The sequence below is a fragment of the Topomyia yanbarensis genome, chromosome 3, assembly GCF_030247195.1.
Source record: "Topomyia yanbarensis strain Yona2022 chromosome 3, ASM3024719v1, whole genome shotgun sequence".
Classification (NCBI taxonomy): domain Eukaryota; kingdom Metazoa; phylum Arthropoda; class Insecta; order Diptera; family Culicidae; genus Topomyia; species Topomyia yanbarensis.
This window is the reverse complement of record NC_080672.1, coordinates 44,752,893-44,775,544: the sequence shown is the minus strand read 5'-3', so window position 1 is coordinate 44,775,544 and position 22,652 is coordinate 44,752,893. Positions and strand designations below refer to the sequence as shown.

The window sequence follows — 22,652 nt, the reverse complement described above, 5'->3', positions numbered from 1 at the left end:
AACCGTACACCGAATTAAGTATCAGATTCACGGTCCGCGCGCGATCATCCAAAAACACACGCAAATAAGCGAAAGGTACGCGGTTATAAAATAGGATCCATGCAGACGAATTTATACACGTTAGCACACGCGATATACATACGCACATGCGATCGAACACATAAACATACAAACGCTCGAGTCCTTCGCGATGATACACGCGGCAGGGCCTAGTAGAGAAAATTAAGAAAAGCAAGAAGCCCGTTGTCGTCTCTTCTCTTAGCTCCAAACCAAAACAACACAAAGTTCATTTGACAGTCGATGTGGGCAATGTTGCCAGAATTTCGCTCGAAATTAATATACTAGCCCGATCAGAAACACATAACAGAAATATTTCAAAACTATATCTCGTATTGTTACTTGTTATAAATTTCTGTTATTTTAACTACTAACGAGACCTAATTTATAACACAATATGTTACAAAAATTGTGTTCTGTTATAATCTTGTTATTTCATTCTGATTCGGGAGCAGTGATTGCAATAATCACATTGTGTGATTTTAAACCGTTTGTATATTATGATGGTACAGGTATATGGGAAATTCCTATCTGACCGCCCCAACCAACCTGTAACTCCGGAACCGAAAATCAGACAGGGCTTAATTCAATAGCAACCAATTGAAGCATTGCATCAATCACTTTAAATTTGGAAGGTGGTGGAAATCGGGAAAAAAATTTCTGAGGAATAGGCATGAAATTAACTCTGAGCAGGTGCTCTGTGGCATCAATACCGTGCTTGGTAGCCAAGGTGTGCCCTGTAAATCTAAGTAATATAACAACCATTTTAATAGGGTTTACATCATCTATATACCATGGTGGTATCCGTTTATATTGGCATTTCCTGTATGACCGCACTTCGCAACGAGTAACTCCGGAACCGGATGTCGGATCAGAAATAAATTCAATAGCAGCCTATGCCTTTAATTTCAGACTAAGTTTGAGAAAGTCTTCATCTCCAAGTAACCGATGTGCGATTGTTGGTCACATAAATACACACAAACACACATACACTCACACACAGTTGCCGAACTCAACGAAGTAAATCGAATGGTACAAGAGTTTCGGCCCTCGAGCCTCTGTTAAAAAGTCGATTTTCAGAGTGATTGCATATCCTTTCTATAAGAGAAAGGCAAAAAGTTTTATATGGGGAAATCATGTGTGACCGGATTCTTTTACCCATAACTCCGGAACAAATACTTCGTTCAAATGAAATTCAGTAGCAATCAATGTGAATACTATACCCTTCATTTAAGATTAAGATTGTGAGAATCGAGTCAACAATACTCATATACTCAGGTGTAAATCTAATTTCGAAACTTGACCATTTCCTCGGATCTTGCGGAATCCTCAACTGTAGTCAAAGAGACTTTGATTTGCAATTAGTGGTGTGAACTCACAATTCCAAGCAATTTAGAACTCATTTCGATTTTTTTGCTTTATTTAGACATAATAATTATACCGGCTTATATGAAAATTTCGCATGTGACCGTATACTTCAGCCCGTAACACAGGAACCAGAGCTCCGATTTCAATGGAATTTAATAGTAGTTAATAGGTACGCTGTAGCTTTCATTTAAGACTAAATTTGAAAAATACTAGTCAGATATTTCTGAGCAGCAGATGTAAATACAATTCAGGAACTTTTCCGAAGCTTCCGGTTCCACAAGATGCCCGAAGTGGTCAATGTGGATTTGATTGGGTATCAGTGGGCTGAAATTATAAATCCAAACAATTCAGAACACATTCTATGAAGTTTTACATCTTTTAGATTTATAATGGTATTTCACGCTTGACCGCACTTCCGTAATTCCGGAACCGGAAGTCTGAATTAAATGAAATAAAATAGCAGCCAATGGGAACGTTGTACCTTTCATTTGGGAGTTCAAGTTTGAAATCGGTTCGGTCATCACCGACTAATTGATGTGCATTTGTTGGTCACATACATAGATACATACATACGCACACACAGACATTAGCCGAACTTGAGGAACTGAGTCGAATGGTAAAAGAGACTCCGAGTCTCAGTTAAAAAAACCATTTCCAGAGTTTAATTGCATAGCTTATCTATAGGAGAAAGGCAAAAATCCTCATGTTGAATCACCTGTGGAGTTTCGTGGAAATCGAAGAGGACGTGTCCAATCGATGTTCCAGTCTGTGTGGAATTGCTCAATGTTAGTAAATTCGCCATGAAAGAATGAGAATTGAAAACAACTCCAACCATTAAATCATTGGCGGATTTTGTTCACCAGAAAACTGAATAAGAAAAAGACCACTAGGAATATATGTATTCTTGGAGGTACATAACCGGCAGCTTCCATATCTCTATAAAAAAAATGTCCCTCTTGCAGTTGTAATGCAGGTGAGCCAGACCACAATGTAATTCGGTGCGATGGATGTGGCACAAAAGGCAATAAGATCGAACACATTTTCCATCTAAGAAATGTGGAAATCAGATAATGGAGTATGCAGCAGAAAGGCTGCCGAGTGCAAGTTTGCCTAGCGCAAATACATCACACAAGTAAATACGTGAACGGCATAGCTTATTGTTGAGGCGATGCGATACTTCAATGTTTTTCATCGTTCCAATCACAGTAAATTTCCCATTGCTGATGCGGTCCAGTTTGATGGTAATACCTGGAGAAAGAATTACAATCGGTCTCTGCAATTTTGCTGTCTAGCGTGGGGGCTGGACACACATGGAATCCAGCTCCCAGTCGTGTCACATCCAAACCAGTCAAACCAAAACCGAACACGTTCAGACTACGGAGAGCGCTCAAGACGACGTAAAACTAGTTTACCTTGTGGTTACCCCTCCGACCACCTCCCGGTAGTTAGCAGACTGCCTGGATTCATAGCATGTGACCGGGGAAAAACTCAAAGGGAGAAATAGAAAACGATACATTTCTCACGTCATGTCTGCGTGTTTGCGCGAAAGTTGTCGGAGGACTTTTTTCGTAACCGCGATCAATGATTCTATCACTTTCGATATTCTTCAATCATCTTGGTTTTATCTTACTATGATCAACTCAATTAATGTGAAAATATGTTGTCCGGACGGATTCATAAATAGTACAGAAAATGGAAAATTTAGAATGTCGAGAACCAGTTAACCCTCACACAATTCTAAAAAAAATGTTATTTATTGTAATCTGACACCTTTATGGATTTTATCCTAATATTCACAAAAGCAATTGCCGAACTGAGGACCTGATTTCAACTCCAACATTCGTCTCACACGCAATCATTTTCCTCTTTCCAGAATCTCAAGACCTAAACACACCTCCCGTTATTCTGGTGGACCGAAACTGGCGGATTCGGGAAAATATCACCGTGGGCTCAATGATCAAACAGGTTGGAGCGGAAGATAGCGACAACGACGAACTGGAATTCGGGCTAGACCCATTGGGAACCGGGCAGTTGCAGCCATTCGTGATAGATCCCCAGAGCGGATACGTATACCTGAACGAAAGTCTGGAAGGAAAAGTGAGTATGAGATTCTTCTATCTTCGAGATCTAGGTGATATTTCCCAAATGTTTTGTTTTGTCTAGGCTGGCCAGAACTTTTTCGTCTACGTCACGGTTACGGATGGACGGGTCACATCGAAGAACGAAGTTTACGTCAATATTCTTAGCAAAAACGCTACTGATGTGTACAACTTCCGCGGACCACAGTTTACACCGGATATCAACAGCATTCGAAGAATACTGCCGCCAGGAATACACCTACCGGGAATCAGTTCAATCCCACAAGCACCCCCTCCGCCGCCACCTTTCCCGCCACGACCAACGGCACCGCTGGATACCAATCATCCTCCAGTTCCATCCTCTACCAAGCAGACAAAAACGTATCCGGACAGGTCACCGGATTCCAGTACCGAATCGCCTCAAGCTACAACCAATGGAACCATCACCAAGCTTACTCCGGTGTCCAAGAATGAACCATCCGCCGCAGCCAGTCCAGTATCGCCAGTGTCGCAACCGACTACGATTTCACCCCGCAGTAGCAGCAGCAGCACAATCAATCCTACTAGAACAAAACCCGCGCCAGGCGAAAGTCACCAGCTTACTTCGATCTTACCTGTCATCATTTCGGTAGTGGCCATCTTTCTAACCGCTGGTTTGGTGGCAGTTTGCATCTTCCGCAAGTATCTGTGCGCCATCAGCAAAACACTCAAAAAGAAGAACAAAATCGACAAAGCCAAAAAGTCAAACCAAAGCAATCTCAGTAGCAATATCAACTCGGGCACAACAGCCGAGGACAGTCGAAATTCGATCGGCATGAACCACTGGAGTGGTCCGATGGCGTTTAGCAACCGTTACACCTCGCCCTGGGAGCGAGACCAGAATGGGCACATGCAGGTGAGTGACTAAAATGAGAGATAAACGACGAACTCTTACCATTCTTTCTCCGAATTACAGGTAACATCTCAGCTTTCGTCGACAAGCTCGAACAATTCGGCCATGAACGGTTGTCTCAAGGACCGATGGGAGTTTCCGCGACATCGGCTGAAAGTTTTTAACATCCTGGGCGAGGGTGCCTTCGGTCAGGTATGGCGCTGTGAAGCTACCGATATTGACGGCAAGGAGGGTATCTCCATTACGGCCGTCAAAACGCTGAAGGAGAACGCCAGCGAGCCCGAACGGAACGATCTGCTGTCGGAGCTGCAGGTGCTGAAATCGCTTGAACCGCACATCAACGTGGTCCGGCTACTCGGGTGCTGCACCGAGAAGGATCCGATCTTCGTGATACTGGAGTACGTCAATATGGGAAAGCTGCAGACGTTCCTGCGGAACTCGAGGGTGGAGAAGTAAGGGGTGTTGGCCGGTGAATAGGTTTATTTTGAAGTCGATAAAATTGTTTGTTTTTTTTTTCTTTCCCAGGCACTACGGCAATACACACGGAAAGTCGAAGATCCTAACATCGGGTGATTTGACATCCTTCATGTACCAAGTGGCCAGAGGAATGGATTTCCTGACGTCACGAGGGGTAAGTTGAGAGTATTTTAGTGGTAAAACAGATTGTATTCCTTATAATTCCTATCAATACGGATATCAATATTTTTCAGTTTTAAGAATGGCAATTTTAGATCATTGTATATGAAATTGACAGTTCAGGAGTCTTTATTCGATTTCAAAGATACAAGGTCAAATATTGGGAACTTTAACTAAGATTCGAATACAGAAACCAGAGATTCGATGAATTGATATTATGGTCAGAAGACAAGCGGGAATCCATCAACGACGTAACATTCTACAGCTCATAGCTAGCGAGAAACATGAACTGAAGAGAGAGTGAAAAGTACACGCATCATGCGATTAATTGTAGCATTGGCCAACAGAATCTTACTGCGAATGAGATCTGGGAAGAATCAGTTAAATACGAGACTTTGATAAGAAACATTTCATCAAGACTCCACATTGACAGCGGTGCTTTGAACATGGACGCAGACAAGCTGACGGAAGTATTAACTATGGCCAAGGAGCACTTAACAGTCTCCGGGCAGCTTGCCTCAGAGCCAGAAGAGTTGTTTAGCGAATCAAGACCAAAGCAGATAGCGACACGAACCGTAGTGTTTTAGGCAGCCAGAAATGTTTTCAAATTTGAGATAAAAGCAAGCAAATTTAACTGCTACAAAGAACTTCGCCAAGAAGCTGATGCTAATCCTTTGAGGTAACGCTTATCAGGTAGTGATGGCGAAGATCGAATGTTCATCGACGTCGGTTGAAATGTGCCCGGATAAGCTAAAGACAATTGTAGAAGGACTGTTCCCAAAGCTTGATCCAACGACGTGGCAGCCGGTACGGTTCGGCGAGGTAGAAGCAGTAATCGCCGAAAATCTGCAGGTCTCCCCAGTGTCGAGCTTCTGACAGTATTTAAAAGTGAAAAAAGCTCCCGGTTCTGAAAGAATACCCACCGCGGCATTAAAAAAATGGAAATTAGGTATTCCCTGACATGCTCAAGACGGAGATGATGAAAAGCGCGGAAGAAGGCTACTTCAAGACGAATAGGACATCCAACATCATCCGAGTCTTACCTGCTGGATAGTCTCGGGAAGCTCTTAGACAGAATGATCTTAACCAGGATAACAAAATACACGGAGCGCGGAAGCGGACTACCAAATAGTAAGATCGGCTTCCAGAAAAAAAAAGATCGACGATGTTAAAGAGAGCGAGCAGTGAAAGCGTTTACCCAGAATAGAAAGAGGAATCCGTACTGCGAACCCTGTGCACTATTCGGAAAAGTTATTTTCAGAACAGAGTGCTGGTCTACAACAGAAATTCAGGGAGGAAGTCGATGAGGGTAACGTAGGGAGTGCTACTCGAGGGAGTTGCGTCGGACCGGTTCTTTACATACGTGGACAACCTGGACACATGGGAGGCATTTGAGACGAACATCACCTGTCGGTTTGGAAACCTACATTTGAACCAAGGGATTCGATCCAAGATCCAGGAGCGCAAGCAACTGCAGGGAGAGTCAATTAATGCTTTCGTAACAAAACTAGACAATTTGAGCCAAATGTTATCCAAACCACTTTCAAGACGAAGAAAATTTGAAGTGATTTGGGATAGTATGCGACAGTATTACAGATTCAAATACTCGATCGTCGAAATCAATTCCGCTCCACTGAACACGACGAAAAATCGATCTAGCAGGAAACCCACATCATCCCTCTGTAGACCAACTTTTCGCCAATCCTACGATCTACAGGTGCGAACAGATTAAATTCCTCAGCAACAGATACCAAAGAAATGTTGGGACTGCTAGGATGAAACACGTGGTTAACGGCATTGCAAGAATCCAAGACTGATTTTTTGCTAATGCCACGGAAATTTGGGGAGAACTATCCGCAGTTGTGAATGGCATTCGAGCACTTCTGGTCCAAGAACCAATCAATCGTTCTGGGAAAACGATTAGATGGGTTGGATATTCGAACACCCCGACCGAGTATGAGATTCCCGATTTGATACGACAATATATGACCTACGATCTGCTACTACAAGTGTACGAGTTAGCATATGCCCTTATCTTAAAATGAAAATGTTTGATACAGAGATAGAGGCCCTTTGAAATTCTGGAGCAGGGATATGCGCATTGAACTCTCTTAATTTGGTCGAAAAATACAGCTTAAAGATTCAGCCGGAATCAATCCTTGTTTCAACAGCTGATGGGTCAAATTACAAGTGCCTAAGGTTTTTGAACATACCGTTCATTTATAAGGGGCCAACTAGGGTAATACCACCTATTGTGGTTCCTAAAATTTCTAGGGAACTGCTACAGGAAGCGGATTTTTTGAAAACCTTTAGAATAAAACCCATGATTGATTTGGGGAAAGAGCAGGAAGAATTAGAGATCGTTGAGCCGATGAATGAGTCGCTACTTTGCTTCCCTGTTGAACCAACCAAGCAATCAATGAGGAATACAACGAAAACCTGGACATACCAGAATTTGACGGCTCGATCGAATCAACTACGGATCCATTGATCCGTTTCAAATCACATTCTCACAACGGAACTTAGAAGAACACACTTAATAGAACATGAAATAACACTAAGAGAAAGACGGCGCCGGTGGTTGAGTGGTAAGCGTGACCGCCACTCATCTGTGGTCACGTCTTCCTTCGGAAGGGAAGTAAAGCCCGTTGGTCCCCGGTCCATGAAATTGGTGGATCGATATCTAGTCCAGGTAGTGGAATTCACCTCTCTGACGTCGGTAAAGAAGAAGTATATCCAACTTCTATACTCTTACTAACAAAAGTATCCTCCTCCCGTGATACTTGTGGAGTGCGCAGTAGTATATACGGCCTCTAGCAAAAGCAAGTATCGGACTAACAATTCCTTCCCTTTCCTTCCGCGATCTACGTTCGGGCCTGGCCGGCGCCAGTATTGATCAATAAAGACTTTAGGATTACCAGGAGTTGCACATTGAAAGATGTTTCGCGACTTCCAAGCATAATTATCTACTGTTTCCCTGTGCAACTTCAGCCAGTCCCGATCGATAACGGAGTAGCAGCCAGGGGTGGTCGCACAAGCTCAAGCTCATGAAATAACACTAAGAGAAGGAGTAGTACCGCACAACTCACCAATATATCGATGCTCGTCATAGTCAAAGAAGCGGTGAATTTTGAAATGCATCGCTTCAGGAAAGTGAATGCCACTGTGGAATGCTTCACCGAGCGGGCCAATCACTTTGTACCCGTGCTGAAGAAGAACGGTAAAGTTAGGGTTTGCTTAGATTTCAGAAAAGCATCAGTATAGCATAAGAGATCGCTTGTGTGGCTACTCCGTGATTGACTAATTGAGATTGGAAAATGTTCATTGGAACAACATGCCTTGGAATAACATGATGAGCCACATTGTGCAATCTATAATGATCCCTGCATGCCCATTAATACCGACTTCGGCCACGTTCAAATGCAGATCTACTGGGAAAGGAAGGAATGTTAGTCCGATACATGGCGCTGAAAATTCGGAATCTTATTCAAGAGATATTTGTGTGCGTTGCAATTTTTTCTTGTGTCAAGAAATGGCATCAATGGAAACTGAGTTATTTCTGTAGCATCCCCTAGCGCTTCGACGCAGTCGTGCTACCAGCCAGCGACCAGCTTAGTCGTCCCGGTCCTGCGTTCGGAGTTCGTGAGGGGGTCTTCCCAACTCCCTTCTCAGGCGAGTATTTTGCTTTAAATGACGATCCGCTTCCTGAAAACCTTCTGGTTTCCAGCTTGCCATCGGGTACATCACGTCATTGCAATTTGTCGGGAGGCTTGGCACGTGGCGTCGACGGTATGCGGTTGTATTACCAAAACGTCAGAGGGCTAAGGACGAAAATCGAGGACTTCTACTTGGCTGCTCGGCGACTACGATATTTTCGTTCTAACGGAAACTTGGCTTGATGATCGTATCACATCGGTGCAGCTCTTCCGGGAATCTTACGCGGTTTATCGTGCGGATCGAGGTGCTCGTAAAAGTATCCATGATCGCGGCGGGGGAGTTTTAATTGCTGTTTCTTCCGCACTTGCCTCCTGTGAGTTTGATGTGGATAGTTCATCAAGCATTGAAGCAGTTTGGACGAAGATTACTACGCAAACGAAGAACTACTTTATTGGAGCTGTTTACATTCCTCCTGAAAAAACCACTTGATTGTTCTATTACGCAGTTCCACCTACACTCCATAGAGCGTGCTTCTTCTCAGGCAGAAACAAACGATGCGATGATAGTCCTTGGCGATTTCAACCAACCAGGACTCATGTGGATTTCTTCTGGACTTGGGTACGCTTACCCTAACCCGTTATCCTCGACAACAAATCCTGCCAACCGCTTACTTCTGGACGGGATGGCTTTTCACGGACTAAGTCAAGTAAGCACGATTTTCAACCATCAATCTCGTTTTCTTGACCTTGCTTTGCCTGAGTGTTCTGTGAGTGAAGCTTCCAGTGCGATCGTTCCTTTGGATAACTATCATCCCGCTTTAGAAATATCCATTTCCACCATTAGTTCACCACTATATGCAGAAGCTTTAGCTGTGAATCGTCGTAATTTTCGCTAAACTGATCTAGTAGCTCTACGCCGCTCACTGTTGCTGATTGACTGGAGTGTACTACTTGATCAAGTGGATGTAGATGTTGTAGTTGATCTCTATAATCGGTTACTCCTTGACTGTGTTGAAAAATCTGTTCCAAATTATCAACCTCCCAGGAAGCCTCCCTGGTCGAACGCAACGCTTCGGAATCTGAAACGCATCCATACCAAAGCTCTACGTGCGTACACAAATCGACAAATGCCCTATTCTCAAGCGCTTTTTCGCAATAGCCAGTAATGAGTACCGCTGTTTTAATAAATTGCTGTACAAAGGATATGTGAACCGCATCCAACAAAACTTACGACGAAATCCGAAGGGCTTCTGGACTTTTATTAAAACGAAGAGGAAGGAAACGGGTCTTCCGTCTAGGATGGTCTACAATGGCGAAGTAGCGACTACGTCGGCGACAAAGTGCTCCCTATTTACCAGTTACTTCTCGAGTGTCTTCACTACTGATGCGCCAACTGCCATCGAGCTCAACAACGCGTCTCGTGATGTTCCCGTTGGTGCGGTGGATATGGATGTATTCACCATTTCAGGTTCTCTCTGCAACTGCAATACAAAAAACGAAATCGTCATATGCTCCAGGACTAAGTGCTATGTCTTCAGCTGTTCTGAAAAAATGTTCGGAAATGTTAGCGATTCCACTGACGCACCTTTTCAATGTGTCACTTCAGCAGCAAAAATTTCCCGATGATTTGAAGTGTTCAGTCATGTTTCCGGTACACAAGAAAGGTGACAAAGGCAACATCGAGAACTATCGGGGAATCACTTCGCTGAGAGTCGAGTCAAAAATTTTCGAGTCGCTTATCAACGAGGCGCTGTTCTCTGTTAGTAAACATTACATAAGCACTTGTCAGCAAGGATTCTTTCCCGGTCGATCGGTGGAGACGAACCTGGTCTCCTTCACATCCTCTTGTACGGAACAAATGTCCAAACAACTGCAGGTGGACACGATCTACACAGATCTTAAGGCTGCTTTCGACACTGTTAACCATGAGATACTGCTAACGAAGCTTGATAAACTTGGATGCACTGCCCGATTCTGCCGTTGGCTTCGATCATACCTTGTTCACCGTAAAGTCGTTGTTCAAATTGGTGGCAATGAATCTGAGTCCTTTTCCAACCATTCTGGAGTTCCTCAAGGTAGTACGCTTGGTCCGCTACTGTTTTCACTGTTCGTGAATGATGTGGCTTTCGTCTTAATGCGTGGAGGGAAACTGTTCTTCGCCAACGACTTGAAAATATTTCTAATTATAAGGAAAGAAGCCGATTGCCGTGAGCTGCAGTATCTCGTTGATACCTTTTATAGTTGGTGTAAAAGAAACATGATGGTTCTTAGTATTGCTAAATGCTTTGTTATCAGCTTTCATCGAACGAGGAACATGTTTACTTTCAACTACAACATCGCTGGAACTCAGCTGCAACGCGTTGATCAGGTAAAAGATTTGGGCGTCATCCTTGATGAAAGGCTAACGAACACCCATCACTTCTCAGCGATCATTGACAAAGCTAATCGTCTACTAGGTTTTATGTTCAAAATATCCAACGGATTCCGGGACTCTTTGTGCTTCAAAGCGTTGTATTGTTCACTGGTGCGCTCACAGTTGGAATTCGCAAACGTCGTCTGGTGCCCCTACCATGCAACTTGGAGCCAAAGAATTGAAGCCGTCCCGCGCAGATTCATAAGATATGCGTTATGTCAATCGCATTGGATTGATCCGCTGAACTTGCCACCATACGAAGACAGTTGTCGATTACTAGGACTGCGTAATTTAGAAGATCGTAGATACGCGTCGCAAGCTACCTTCGTATCTAAGCTTCTACTCGCCGAATATGATGTTCCCGATCTCCTATCACAAATTAACCTCTACGCACCAACCCGTGTTCTTTGTCCTGCAACACTGCTGCAGACTGAAATGCGTAACACTAACTACGCTGCCAACAGCCCGATACTAGCAATGGTCCGTCGCTTTAACGATTTTACCGACATCTTCGACTTCGTCATTAGCTCTGCACAGTTTAGAAATCGCTTGTTATCACTTTAGGTTAATTATTTGTAATTTAGTTCATTAAGACTCATTGTCAGATGGACGCAAATTGTTAAATACATAAATACATTAATTAGTTTAAACGAATGCCGATGCTTAGCAAATAATAGAATTCCGATTCTAAGCAATCACTTCCGCCCGCGATTTATTTATTGTTATGAACACTACTGGTTATACCAAGTAAGTACTAAAGAAGTATTAAAACGGGGGATAGTTGACAGTGCTACAGGTATGAGTGAACATATAGAATACAGTTAATTCACACTATTCCTAAAGAAGACAAACCAGCAAAAGGAAAAGCAACAAAAAATCTCGAACAGAAAAAAACAAGAGTAGAAACGAGATGAGGCCACAACTAAACAATATCGACCGTTTTTGCAACAGAGATGTGAAAAAATTTCGTTGTGCTGATATGACTGAGGAAAATCGATAACTCGGCTTCGATTCCTCTCGTTTGTCAATTAGCAACCCTCATACATGCCTGAAGCCATCGCTCCACTCAGACAAGACCATGCGTTCTCCCCACGCACACCTTATTCCCAGTGGATTAATTCTCCAGTTGGTCAAACAAGCACCAAATAAACATAGAAATTAGTCTGCTCAGTCCAAAGCAATGTTAGCCCGATTGTCATCAATCGGCGGATACGTCCTACCCCTTACAATGCCATCAAAACAACAAACATTTAAAATAGCATACGACAAAATTTGTGTAACTTTTAAAATAATAAAATCAAGACTACTACTTATTTTAAACAACATATGAGCGGACTAAAAATAGTTGAATAACCAAAGTGACTCACTGTACTGTTTACGAATCGCCCAACAATAATAGGTGATAAGGGACGAAAAAACTGATCAGCGCACCAATCCTAAGCGAACAGTTGCTTTGTTTGGGCAAGTTACATACTGATGAAATCAGCGCAAATCGTCATATTTCCAAAAAGACCAGCAAAATGTGTGTATTAAATTGGTGATAATCGTGTTGGTCGATTAGTGTTCGTATCTGTACAACTAAGATGAAGTTCCCAGGGTTTCATTCAACCACCAATGACAAGGACCAAAGGTAACTTAAACTGGCCTTAGCCTCAGTCACTTACGCCAGAAACCTGCTACGACTGTTCAACCTTGGTACAGAGACTGCCAACGATAATTTGCTGATAAATTTTGATCGCACGATCTTGTCCCGATCGACAGTAGAAGACACGATCACTTTGAAGCAGATCTACCCCGAATATGAGGGTTTGGTCGAAAAATACTAGGAGATCTAGTGAAACACAGCGACCGGAAAGTAATCGACGGGAAGGTAAAGACCGGCAGTTAACAGAACGATACACGGTTTGCTTGGAAGTACCCTCAGAAGAAGAAATGGGAAGAGATCATGATCGACAAGATGTTGGCGTCCGTGGAGGAGCACTTTCATTGGTCGAAAATGATTCGGGACATCCGAAAATACTGCCGAGAATGGCTACGATGTAGTACGAGTAAGTCGAGAAATGTGAATGTCACCTGTCTTCTCCTTGACACTGACGTATTCAGCAAATTTATCCTGGTTCAACCGTACCGAGAAACGAAGGCAAATTTTCTGGTAGATTTCGTCTAAAATGTGATCTTCTGGCTGATTGGGTCACCGGAGATCATTTTGAGAGACGATGGCTCCCAGTTTGTATCAAAGGTGTTCAAAGACCTACTGAAAACCTATCACGTCTTGTACTGGTTAATAACATAGTTGAGAGTTAACCCACCTGAAATAGAACTAGCCGGCCTAGTGAGAAGGTTCTGGTTTTCCTCTCTTTGAGAAGGATGTAAGCTAGCAAGAAACACAGCATGTCCATGTCGGTGATCCGCATGTCAGGCGAGCAAGAAACTGAGACTCTATACTTGGTTTTCTAACTTATGTAGTAGAAGCGAGGCGCTTTAGCGTGCCAAGATCACCGTCTAAGGCATAGCAAAAGCATCAACTATACCTGTGAGAAGGCGGCGAAGGTAACCAACGCAGTCAAACACTGGCGGTCCAAAAAGCAGTGAAAGGCAGTTTTTAACTGGCGTCTTCGATACGAAAGTACGGTGCTTCAGTTCGGAGCGCTGTCTTGAAGGCGAGGTTGGCTGAATAGCACGCTCCGGTCCATGGTCACGGCGAATCGCGAGCGCCTACAGAACTATATCGTGGGGGGGGGATTATGCGTCATCCTCGGAATTTCGGCGTTTTCTAGTCGAGAATATCGAATCCTATCAATAGAGGGGAACGAGAGATTGAAATAACGTAGAAAACGGATGATGTACCCCCGGCAAAATTCTGAATGTGTACTTATGGGCGAACGGAAACCACGGGGAGATAGAATTTCTTCTAATGCAGCTCCTATCAGGTCATGACTACATCATGAAGTATCGACATCGGTTCGGAGACACACCTTCACTCTAATGTCCGGTCCGGAGTGTGGAAAAAGCATCGGAGCACGTGGTCCTTGACTGGCAAAGATTCGAGGAAGTGCAAAGCGAGTTGGGGCGCTATGCGTCGATAATGCCGTAGAAGAGATGTGCAAAGACGAAAGGACGTACAACAACGTCAGTAGCGAAGTCGTGTAGATATTTGTGGAACTGCATAGGAGAGGAGAGATCAACGGATTGGTGACCAGAGCTGACAGTTTGAATAATCGCACCATACCGGCACCCCGTGGATTATGCTAAACACCACGCCAGTGACTAGATCAAGTAGGTCGCATCAAAGCGCCAGCGACGGGTCGTCAGGGTGCCAGCGAACCGCAAGTTACGTTCCATCCGATATCGACAGCTGGTGGCCGGTTCAGAAACGCTTGCGTTATAAAAGATGTTTCATGCGATTATATTGTCGCCTGGTGGTGATGCCACTAATGAATCGCCAACGAATATAAGTAGGCTATACACAGCAAAATCTTGACAGCTCTATCAGTTCGTTTACGGCAGCCATGGTGAGAACAGTGAGATTAGTGCCAGCTCCTTCCGGAGCGAAGAAGTCCGCCATCGTGGCGTACTTCGGCAATTTGCGGTCAGCGGAGAGATGTACAGCACGAAGTGCTTGGCGGAAGTTGCGGCCTTCATGAAGAAACATCACCTTAACAATGTCATGATGTCTTGTTCCAACTGGAGTACAATACGCGAAGCGGTCACTGAAGAGGATAGAGCATTTGAAGATCCCTGTCGTCCCCAAGAACGCCAACCCCTTAACGTGCCCCAATTAAAGGACGAACACGAAATTATTGCGACACATTCAACAGGGAATAACTTTTTCACCATTGGGTAAAAATCAACCAAATTTTGCACACTTTCTCATTGATGTATATTGTTTACATGCTGTCAAACTCTAAGTCGTGTTTTTCGATTCAACGAAAATGGAGGTGAACCAACGCGAGTCGAGAGAACAAATTCTTTCCAAACACCTGGAATTTCCTGACCTGTCGCACCGGCAGTTGGAAAAAATGTTGAACATTCACCATTCAACCGTCTCCAGAGTGTTGAAGGGGTTCCAGATGCGGTTGACGTTGGACCACGGCAAAGGAGCTGGAAGAAAACCGGGACCGAAGAACAAAAAAACGGAGGGAAAGGTGAAGCGGATGATTAAAGCAAATCCCAACGTCTCAAGCCGTGATTTGGCTAAAAAAGATCGGCATGTCGCAGAGCTACGTCCAGAATGCAAAGAAGAGAGCTGGACTACATACATACAAGGTACAGAACTTCCCAAACCGTGATGAGCGGCAACAATCGACAGCTAAAACTCGGGCACGGAAGCTCTACGAGGAGATGCTGACAAAATATGGCTGCTGTGTGATGGACGACGAAACGTATATAAAAGCCGATTTTAAGCAAATTCCGGGGTTGGTGTTTTTCACCGGCAAGAGCAAGTTCTATGTGGACGACAAATTTATGAAGAAGAAAATGTCGAAGTTCGCCTCCAAATATCTCATTTGGCAGGTCATCTGCTCTTGCGGACTGAGGAGTGAGCCTTTCGTGACAAAGGGCACAGTAAATGGCGAGATCTACAAATCTGAGTGCCTCGAGAAGAACCTTTTGCCGTTCTTGCAGCAGCACGACGAAGCTCCGCTATTTGGGCCAGATTTGGCATCATGCTACTATTCTAAAAGTGTCCTGGAGTGGTATGAGGCCAATTCTGTCCATTGTCCATGTCCATGAATCCGCCAAACTGTCCGGAGCTGCGTCCGGTGAAGCAGTACTGGGCAATGATGAAGCGGGAACTTCGGAAGAGCAAGAAAACAGTCAAAGACGAGAAGGACATGTTAAGAAAATGTAAAAGACTGAGAAACTGGTACCGGATAACACTGTAAAGACTTTGATGGAGGGCATCAAACGAAAATTCGTTCAATTTTACACTCAAGTCTCCATCGATTGAATTTTTCTTTTGATTTTTGAACTAAATATATGTATAACACTACCCTATAATTTTGGTTTGATTTTAAACATTATAAGAAAATTGGCATGACATTTTCGGCGTCGCCCTTTACACACAATTAAAAATTTCTGAACAAGCCTAAAACGGAGAATCTATTCGATCAATTTCATAGTGAAAACCAAAAAGAAACTACCCAGTAAGATTATCAGAGATTTGAAAAATAGGCCAAAACGATGGTTATGGCAAAAGTTCCAACTACCATGACGCCGTCCGTCATTTTTGTGGAATTATGAACTAACACAGGTATCATGGAAAATTCGAGTCGATTCACCGCCGGAAACTATACAAGTAAATTGCGTCATAGCTGGGAGCTAAACAGCTCACTGAAATGCACTGACACAAACACACGTGGCTGCGTGTTTTGGCGTTCTACGAACCCCGCAGAGATGATGATGCGAAATGATACAATAGAAACAATCCTTGTCGCCGAGTATGGAGACGCACTGCATTCTCGGCCACATGGGCAATAACAAATATGTCGCAATTAAAAACGGTGGAATTCGTTTCGTTTGAGATTTGGAGAGCCTTCTTTTCAGATATTCTCAACGATGGTTATGTGGTGATAATTCAGCAACCCCGACCAATCCCTTCTCACCTGACCCCACACACTGAAGTACAAGCACAGACTAACAGACATAGCACTCGAAAATAATGCTTCGCCCACTTTAACGGTTATTTTAAATATATTTGTAGTTGGGACTGTGGCCGCTTTTGAAATTATGGCGCCACTGACATATGAACAAGCATATGGGGGATAGACCACTAGCGAAAAATTGTTCCCAAGCCTGAGGGGTAACCCACCAGCAAATGAGTGTTTGGAACTGTGAATAAAAGGTGGATCTAGCGTACTGGGAAAATTGCCAGATCGATATTTTTTAAGGAAATTCCCGCATAGTGTTATGTATGTTAGTCTGTGGTACAAGCTCAGACTACGCAATTTACGTATCAAGGTCAGGTCACTGCGTGTCAATACTAAAAACAAACAAGAACATTCTACAATGAACTTTGTCAGTGATACGTTGTATACGATCAAGAAAAAGACAGACTGAATAATTCCGATGAATACAGCAATTTATTTACAGTCGAGCAAAAAGATCACTAGGTCAGAATGCGTGCACTGAATTCATCATACGTTTCGTTTTGGTTGGACAAATGCCGCTTTCGTTTTGTAAAAGACCAACGGCTCAGTCAATCTAACGTATAGAGTTATGAGATTTAATCGCAAATAATAAAACAATGAACAATAAATGATTCGCCATATTTTTAGGAACGGAAAATTTTGCAACTCAATAAGTATAAGTTGAACTCGGAATATTCGGCCTTATCCTGCGCGGCGCGTGACGTGAGGTGTCTAAACTCACCTCACTTTACGTAACTTTTCTCATCCGATTCTGAGAGTCGACTCGGGCGAGGTGAGAACCCCTTATTGCGGTTAAATAACTGTCTCACGTCACCCGAAGTGACTCTTAAGAATTGGGACAGAAAAGTCACGTAGAGTGAGGTGAGATTATTCGTCTCACGTCACGTGCCGCGCAGAATAAGGCCGATTATCAACTCACGTGAGTGTGTGAGAAGCGCGAAGCCTACTGGCTTCCTTAACGCGTCGCACACGAATTATAAGTTTAACATTACAATTATTTAGTTTATGATTATCGTAAATATAACTGGCAGTAATGTACGGTCCAGTTGTGTATCTGCAGCTTCGATACACCCTAAAACTCATTATCGATGTTTCTACAATATGCAACAGCCAACATATCCATCCAACCAACTACCGAAAATATTTCTTACTCATGCATTCCTTCCGTCCTTTCAGATCATTCACCGGGACCTGGCGGCGCGAAACATCCTGATCACCGAGGATCACACCTGCAAAGTGGCGGACTTCGGATTCGCCCGCGACATCGTCACCTCCAAGGTGTACGAGCGGAAAAGCGAAGGCCGACTGCCCATTCGGTGGATGGCCACCGAGTCACTGTACGACAACATCTTCACCGTCAAGTCGGACATCTGGAGTTTCGGCATTCTGATGTGGGAAATCGTCACGCTTGGTTCGACGCCCTATCCGGGAATCGCTGCCGCCGAAGTGATGCGTAAAGTTCGGGACGGTTATCGGTTGGAGAAACCGGAACACTGCCGCCGCGAGCTGTACAACATCATGTTCTACTGTTGGGCCAAGGATGCGAACGAGCGACCGGATTTCCCAGAGGTGGTGGAAATGCTCGATCGGCTGCTGCAGACTGAGACGGACTATATCGAGCTGGAACGGTTTCCGGATCACAACTACTACAACATGCTGAACATGAGTGGCGAAAAGTTGTAGAGTTGTGCGTACTTTTCGGACATAGTGAAACCAGATTCTAGAGATTACTATTCGAAGCGAATCGATGTAAATAGTCTTAAAATTGTGATAAGTTTGGCATCTAGTGAGCTATTTATAATGACCTGAAATGTCACCGCGAAGGCGAGTGCGTTAAACTTCCTGAAAGTGTGTATATTATTATGTGTTTCCGTGCTAGAAAACGTATTTCAAAGTGTACATAACTACTAATAAAAATGATTTTCGAAGAAATCATATCGCATTGGTTATTGAATGACTAGCAAACATGTTTAATCACATACAAACATAAGGGTATCCTAAAGTACTAAGTCTACTTGTTGTCACTTTGGGGAAACCATTTTAATTTCAGTTCAGATTTCAGGTGTTACTTTCGACATCATCCGGCGCGTAACTTTTAACATTGGCAATTCCACTGTTGATATATTTTGGGAACTTGATTTTAATCCGTGGCCGACGTTCACCTCCGTTGGGCACTTTATTCCGGTTGCTCTGACTACTCCCGGTGCTAATCTCATCAGTACTAATCTTTGGTTCTGAAACAATTGAGCTGTCTCATAAGTATTTGTCATTTTTAACGATTTTAACAACAATGCATACTTTTTCGATTATTCCTGTTGGTGTATTCTAGGCAACTTTGGTACAAGAAATCATACTGTTCGGCCGTCTGCACCATCTTGACACGCTGGCGCCGTAATTGCTTCACCGTGTCGTAGATGTTGATTTTTTTCTCCTGCTGTATTCGCTGAAGAATTATATCCAAAGCAATGAATGTTCCTGTTCTACCCACCCCGGCACTAAAAAGCAAAAAGTTTACCAATTTATCCGAAACTTATCTTAAGGTAAGGATGGCTATCAAACCTGCAGTGGACTACAACCGGCAGGGCAAGATTCTTCCGCTCGGAACGGATTATTTTTATAAATTTAATCAAATCCGTTGGACTGGCAGGACAACCGTGATCGGGCCACACTAGAAAGTGATAGTGGAATACTGCTCTGCTTACCTTACCCTGTGAATAAAATTCATCAAAATTACTCAATAACAGAACACTTTGATACCTATGTTCTAAATATTCACCCTCGTCACAATCATCAACCGCTTCTGGTAGAACGTCAAATTGAGCTCCTGTGTGCACCTGACTGACACATCCCGGAAGTTCACCTGTTGATTGAACCGTGGGAAATACTGATAACATTTGATCTTATCATTCTCCACCGTTTGCGTCAGCATGACAATTGATTCCACGTCGTACTGCAAAATCATACGCCAAAAATCGAAACTCGTTTCCTTTTTCGGTCCCTGCGTAGCGATATACTCCCGCTGATACTTGTAACCGTCAATGAACGACGCGTTGATGTAGTCATTCACTTCCTCATCCTCGTCACCCACAAGATCATCGAAATCGAGCGGAACGCGGTTTCCGTCGTACGGTAAAATTCCCAGATACCTATTTTTCTTCTCGTTCTCTTTGGCTACGAAAAAGGTAACCGTTTCATTAACCAACTGCTCTGAGAAGTAGTTGATGGCTTGATACTCCTTCGTAATCTTTTCTCTGTTCGACTGAATCAACTCTTCATATATTCCAGAGAAGCTTTTCAGTGGAATATCCGATGGTTCATCGTTTGGCGAACGCACTACCATTTGTGTGGAAACTATCAGTTTGTGGCTGCGCCAAAGGACAACGATTCCAAGGAAAAATGCCACCAGAAGGCACACTAAGATGGTACTGACAATAAGCGTTAATTGAATTAGCGAATCTAGAGAAAAATTAGTATGTTAATTCATGAAAGTTTAAATTTTCAAAAATATTTCAACCTGTTTGGAAGAACTGCAACGCCGAATCGCTGAAGCCACTGTTGGTAAAGATTCTAACAATCAAAGCATATTCCGTGCCGGGTTTCAAAGGACCATTGCAATATTCCGATCCGTCCTGACAGCTCTCATTCCCTATTACGTAATCAACAGCCATTGGAGTACGAGTCTGGTTCTGTACGAGCACCGGTTGCGATCCAGATACCGGATTCCACTGTTTCGGAGTAGTCTGATACTGTGCGGTGCATCGCAGCGGAGCGACATCCAACCACGAGGGTAAATCGGGCCATCCTATGGAAAGATTTCTCTTCGGCGTTGGATCCTCCTGGCAGTGGCGTTCCGAGAGCAGTAGGGCCACGTGTTTTATGCTGCCAGAGCTTGAGTTGAAAATGATATCCGATAGACTTATCCTAGCCGTTCGGGTTGGATTCGGAGCGTCCAGCACGTTCACGGTACCCCAGTTGACGTCCTCTTTGAGCTCGGGAACTGCAATGGTATCGCCGGAAGGTTTTAGTTAGTATTTCTACTGTACTCGGGAGGGGGAGGCAAGAAGCTGGAAGATTTCATCGCAACAGTATAGTGCATATTACCCATTTGGTATGAGATTGGTAGAAGTAGACGATGTTGAATTATTTAACGACATCAGGAATCAGATATCAGAATATATTGGCTCAAATGGCACGTTATCCATCTGTAGTCGGTGATTTGTGCCTTACCGTACCTTCTCATCATTTCCAGAGCGCAAGGAAAGATGAAGGAGGCGGGAGTAAGCGGAATTGGAAGGGCGGAAAAATAGCACAAAAACAAACAGCAGGTAAGTTAAACTCACAAGTAGTTCTAATCACCTGCGAGTAAGCCTAAAGCAGACTGGATAAGCAACTTTAGTATGTCTTTGAGTTTCAGTCGTCCAAACACGTTGTCGTCTATTTAAGGACGACCGAAAACTTGAAATCGCAATTGCGCTACTGCTGGGTAGTTGCATATCAGATGATATGAGGTTCCGTAGTCGGATTCACAAAGATCACATGAAAAAGACTCAGCACTCTGAATAGTGCCATGTAATTAATAAATTTGCTGTTCAAGCCCTGGTCAGCTTGCCGCAGTGAAGTTTCGAAAAATAGAGGAGTGGGCACGGTTGTTCTAGAAACGTTTGGCGGCACGTTTATAGATTTCTCGAATAATTGCGATGCTCAGACGAAGCCCAGGTCTTCATTTTTTCTTATTTCCAACTAGTCGAAATTGGTAGGGCGGTCTCAAAACCAACGAAGTCAATCGCTGCACCTGCCCTGGCCAATTCGTCAGCCCATTCAATTCCAGTCCGTGGCGGATCCAGGGGGAGTGTTCTGGAGGTCCGAACCCCCCTCCCCCCGAGAATTTGCATCTCCTTGAGAAATTTTAAGATAAATTTGAGTAATAGTTTCTATTTTAAATTCGTTCTAAATCCCAAATCATTCCAAAACAGATTCGACAACCAAACTGATTTTAATTAAAAAAGGGTTTACATATTACGTATTGTACATTGAACATTTCTAAATCGAAATTTCGGGCACCCTCCGAATTTTTTTTATGGATCCGCTCCTGTTTCCAGTAATACCGGAATGTCCGGACACCCAGACAAGGTGGATAGTGTTGACAATGCAAAGTTCTTCGATTTGGACTCGGCATACGATCACTAGCTTGGATCGTGATTTGTTTGAGCTAAAGGCATTTATTACCACCAGCAGAAGTTTATAACTTTGCTTTTCTGAAGGACCCCGTACATAATCGAGAAGATTTCGGTTTGAAATACTGTACAGTATCTACATAGCGATTGAGATTTTTCCCATCTCATATCGGGACAGTAGACACCAACACCAGCACGTCCCTCCATCAGAAAACCGTGAGTAGAACAGGCCACTTGCCTTTGATGTTATCTCTCCTTATAGCCAGACCACCACTCCATCCATCCAAGAAAGTCTTCAGGTAAAGTGTTTGTAATTGGTTTCGCTGCTACTTTGCTGAAGCAAGTATTTTTCTATCTCAATTATTAAAGAAAATAAATTTCGCACTCACTATTAGGAGGATTAATCATCAATTCGATAAGACGGTAAAAAGTGGAGTTATATTCCAAGAAACTATCTCAAAGACATTACATTGCTAAAGTCAACAATTCTGATGCAATAAAAAAATCCTTTTTGGCACTTTGGGACCACTATGCGGCGTTCGTATTGTGAGGATTCGAATGACTAAACCAACAACTTATTACATGACTATCACATATCACGGGCAGACCAACATGCCAATTCTGTAACCAGACAGTCCAATACGGAAAACCATGCGCCAACTAGTCATAACTCATCTACTATAGCCAACTCTTACAAGCAGCCACATTTACAGATAAACCAAAAACAACA

The 22,652-nt window shown here is 43.5% G+C and overlaps 2 protein-coding genes across 9 annotated transcripts in view; one reads left to right on the top strand and one right to left on the bottom strand.

Annotated features, from left to right (window-relative positions):
• The window catches only part of LOC131688526 (tyrosine kinase receptor Cad96Ca), a 56,986-nt gene extending 38,303 nt beyond the window's left edge, over positions 1-18,683 (top strand). For all 3 annotated transcript variants that reach the window (XM_058972840.1, XM_058972839.1, XM_058972841.1), the window contains exons 3-7: positions 3,299-3,522; positions 3,589-4,398; positions 4,459-4,847; positions 4,921-5,026; positions 17,925-18,683. In XM_058972840.1, the coding sequence (XP_058828823.1) occupies positions 3,299-3,522; positions 3,589-4,398; positions 4,459-4,847; positions 4,921-5,026; positions 17,925-18,431 (2,036 nt within the window). In that variant the 3' untranslated portion in view covers positions 18,432-18,683. The remainder of the gene's footprint in view (positions 1-3,298; positions 3,523-3,588; positions 4,399-4,458; positions 4,848-4,920; positions 5,027-17,924) is intronic.
• An 11-nt stretch (positions 18,684-18,694) lies between these two features.
• Positions 18,695-22,652, bottom strand: part of LOC131688525 (tyrosine-protein phosphatase 10D) — a 40,920-nt gene continuing 36,962 nt past the window's right edge. For all 6 annotated transcript variants that reach the window (XM_058972833.1, XM_058972836.1, XM_058972834.1 and 3 more), the window contains 5 exons: positions 20,263-20,745; positions 19,525-20,204; positions 19,308-19,456; positions 19,047-19,243; positions 18,695-18,982 (listed from right to left, as the gene is read on the bottom strand). In XM_058972833.1, coding sequence (XP_058828816.1) covers positions 18,807-18,982; positions 19,047-19,243; positions 19,308-19,456; positions 19,525-20,204; positions 20,263-20,745 — 1,685 coding nt within the window. In that variant the 3' untranslated portion in view covers positions 18,695-18,806. The remainder of the gene's footprint in view (positions 18,983-19,046; positions 19,244-19,307; positions 19,457-19,524; positions 20,205-20,262; positions 20,746-22,652) is intronic.